The sequence below is a fragment of the Triticum aestivum genome, chromosome 5A (genome assembly GCF_018294505.1).
Source record: "Triticum aestivum cultivar Chinese Spring chromosome 5A, IWGSC CS RefSeq v2.1, whole genome shotgun sequence".
NCBI classification, from domain to species: domain Eukaryota; kingdom Viridiplantae; phylum Streptophyta; class Magnoliopsida; order Poales; family Poaceae; genus Triticum; species Triticum aestivum.
The window spans coordinates 401,714,542-401,717,860 of record NC_057806.1 but is presented as its reverse complement, the minus strand read 5'-3'; the positions used below and the strand labels follow the sequence as shown (position 1 = coordinate 401,717,860).

The 3,319-nt window shown below is 52.6% G+C and overlaps 1 protein-coding gene across 1 annotated transcript; it reads right to left on the bottom strand.

The window, feature by feature from the left end:
• Positions 1-1,409: 1,409 nt before the first annotated feature.
• Positions 1,410-3,073, bottom strand: LOC123107000 (protein STRICTOSIDINE SYNTHASE-LIKE 10). Its single transcript, XM_044529012.1, has 3 exons — positions 2,614-3,073; positions 2,248-2,520; positions 1,410-1,992 (listed from the first exon to the last, which is right to left on the bottom strand). Exons 1-3 carry the CDS (start codon positions 2,907-2,909, stop codon positions 1,521-1,523), a joined length of 1,041 nt encoding a protein of 346 aa, XP_044384947.1. The 5' UTR covers positions 2,910-3,073; the 3' UTR covers positions 1,410-1,520.
• Between the last annotated feature and the right edge of the window lie 246 nt (positions 3,074-3,319).

Genomic DNA, 3,319 nt, shown 5'->3' with positions numbered 1-3,319 from the left:
TTGCAGCGTGTTTGGTTCGGGAAAATTAGAGATGGGGAATGGAAGTTGAGGGGTAAGGAGATTAAAAGTCCACTGCAGCGTGTTTGGTTGGGGGTAATTAGAGCAAGGGAATGGAATTGAAGGGGTATGCGACTTCAAATCTATTGTTTGGTTGGAGATATTGGGAATTCACAAGGGAAGAGGCATGGGACTTGAGACTCCAACTCCCACCTTTTTATTAACAAGGGAGGGGGTGGGAGTTGGAAGGCAATTGTTTAAGTGAGTCAATCTTAACCGTTCATCCTAACTTTCCTGTCTAGTCCCATGTCAATTCTCATGAACCAAACAAGGGAGTTTAATTTCTTCTCAAATTCTCACACATAACTCCTATCACGCACCAAACAGAGGATTGGGAAGAAAACACCTTATCCCATGTCTAATTTCGACCCAACTCCATGCTCTAAACTCCTATCCCTTTTTCCAAATATTGCCAAACATGTTGCGTTTGATTAGAGGGAATGGGAGTTTAAGTGGAAAAAGGATTGAGAGTTGAGGAAGTCAATTTCCACCGATTTCTTCCTAGGGATACCCTGTTAATTCGCGAGTAAAGTTCTATCCCACGCCAATTCCCATCATATGCCAAACAAGGAAATGAGAGTAAAAATCTACTTCCCATGCCTAATTTCTTTATAAACACCTTTGTTCAAACTTACATTCCCATACCCAAGTGTTTACCAAACAGGCTGTTGGTGAAATCTTTCGCCAACACTTGAACACTTGGATTAGTAGCTTCCGCCACTTGATGGAAGGCTTTCTCCAAAACGTGCCACCTTTTCCTTTCAAGTGCTTGGTAAAATGAGAGTTTAGTGAAACAAAGCTAGTACTAATCACGCGTTGGTGTTATATAATGATTAATGCATGATTCGATGGAATGGATTATTTTTTTAAGTTAATAAAAACGTACATTTAAGAAATATTGATGGATGACCGGTTTCTGTATCAACATGTCCAGACACCGGTCCGCACGGGTTCAGGAAAGGATGCAATGTCCGGTTTGGGATCAGCGCTAGATACGTGCACTAACGCCACATGGGCCCATGGACGTGGCCTCTTGCATGGCGATTGATTGCACTGGCAGAGACCAGCGGCCATCTACCTGATCCAGGCGTTTTCTTTGACCTCTGCTACGCCAACTACTCCGTACTTCAGTACTCCTGGCCTACACCGCACCTGGACACAGTGTTTAGGCAACGAAATGAATTGCACCTGCAGTGCATGCACACCAAACAACTGCCCGTTCAGAAAATATTTTGCAAAGAACACACATATGGTACGTAGTACTAACCCCATCGCAACCACACACTGATGCCATCACTGCGAGTCCATACACATGCACTTGTGCGGTACGCATCACGTACACACATTACACTACATCACAAAAGCGTCGCGTACAATTCGTTCAGAGTACATATTCGATCAATGGCGATCGATGAATTGAGAACGATGATCGGCGTTCGTATGCATGAAGCCGCAGCACTGCACTAGTGTCTTTTGAGCTCGCCGGCGTAGGGCGTGTCGACGGAGCCGACCCAGAGCGTGCCGTTCCGCTCGCCCACCTCGCTCACCGTCTCGAAGCTGAACCCGCCCAGCGCCTCCTCCACGGCGCGGTCACGGCCCACCCTCACGGCCACCGTCGGCGCGGCGACGCCGTCGTCGCCACCGTGAGTCAGCGCCACCCAGTACCCGCCCCGCCCGTCCGAGCGCACGTTGTCCGGGAACCCCGGCAGCTCCGCGAACGTCTCGTTCCTGCCGGCCTTGGGCCCGCGCACCCAGTACCGGCGTAGCTCGGACAGCGCCGTGTGCGACACCACGACGTGCGACCCGTCCGCGCTCACGGCCACGCCGTTCGGGTAGGACAGGCCGGCGTGGAGCACGGCGACGCGGCGCGTCCGCGGGTCGTACCGGAGCAGCCGCCCGGTCTCGTCGCCCAGAGCCACCACCAGTAGGTACTCGCTGCGATGTACACCAGGAAGACCGTCATGCATACGCCCTCTATAAAAGGTATACTGCATCGTAATAACTTTGCAAAAGCAAGACAAAATTAACTAACAGCCCGGTGAATCAAGTACTTCCTTTTTCTCTCAAAAATTAATTCATCATAAAATATATTTTAATATACAACTTACGTCGGAGAGAGTACATATATTGACGCAATTTTCGGCAAATTTGGTCAAATAAATTTTAGTGTATGTCAAGATTTATATGCACCTTCTTCGGTATGTGCTGCTGCTGTCCGTGAAGTAGACGTCGCCGCTCTTCTGGTCGACGTCCAGGCCGTTGAGGAAGTTGAAGGGCACGCCGCCGGCTTCCGTCGCCACCACCTGCACCAGCCCACCGCGCGCCGGCACCCTCAACAGCCCCAGGTAGGCGTCGGCGACGTACAGGTCGCCGGACTCGTGGTGGAACTGCAGCCCCAGCGGTCGGCCGCACACACTCTCCGGCACCACCAGCTTCTTCTTCGGCGCGCACATCCCCACGCTCCTGCACAAGACACCAACGCACACAGGTGTGCAAAGGTTATGACCACTACGTACGTGCATGTATGTACAATGGATGCACAGGATCGATGCTTGCTTGTGTCTGAAGTTGTACGCGAACTCGGTCCAGCCGAGGCGGCGGCCGCGCCACTTGAAGACGCGGCCGTCGGAGACGCCGGCGTGAGGCCCACCGCCGCGGCGGTCGAAGGCGAGGCTCTCCGGGCCGGACACGGGCTGCGGCAGCGTCATGAGGGCGAGGCCGGGGTCCATGGACTTGGTCTCGTAGGACGTCTCGGCAGCGGGCGCGGCGGCAGATGCCACTGCCATGAGAGGCAAAACGAGAAGCACTACAAGAAAGGAAGCCGCATACAAGGGCAAACAAGAGTACGCCATGGCCTCAGTCGCGTCGTCTTCCCTCTGCGTGCACTGGCAGCGACGAGCTACTTGCTAGCTAAGGCGTCTAGCTCACCCTGCGTAGCGCGTTAATGGCGGCCGCTTGGATTCTATCTCAAATGGTACAGGTGCATTTATAGAGAGTTCGCCCTACAAAAGAGTAATCCCACCCAGACCAAACGAAAGCTGGTTGATGGGAGTGAGGGCACCTTCAACGCGTATCACCAAACGACCATCGTCAAATTTCCACGGACACATCCGGATAGGTTCACGGACACCCCACCATTCAATGGTGCCCCTCAAATTCAGACTGTGAGATATGAAAGTGAGCCAATTTTTTTTTTGCGCGCGGGGGGGGGGGGGGGGGGGGGGAAGTGAGCCAATTTAACCGATAGGAGAAAGAGATGAGT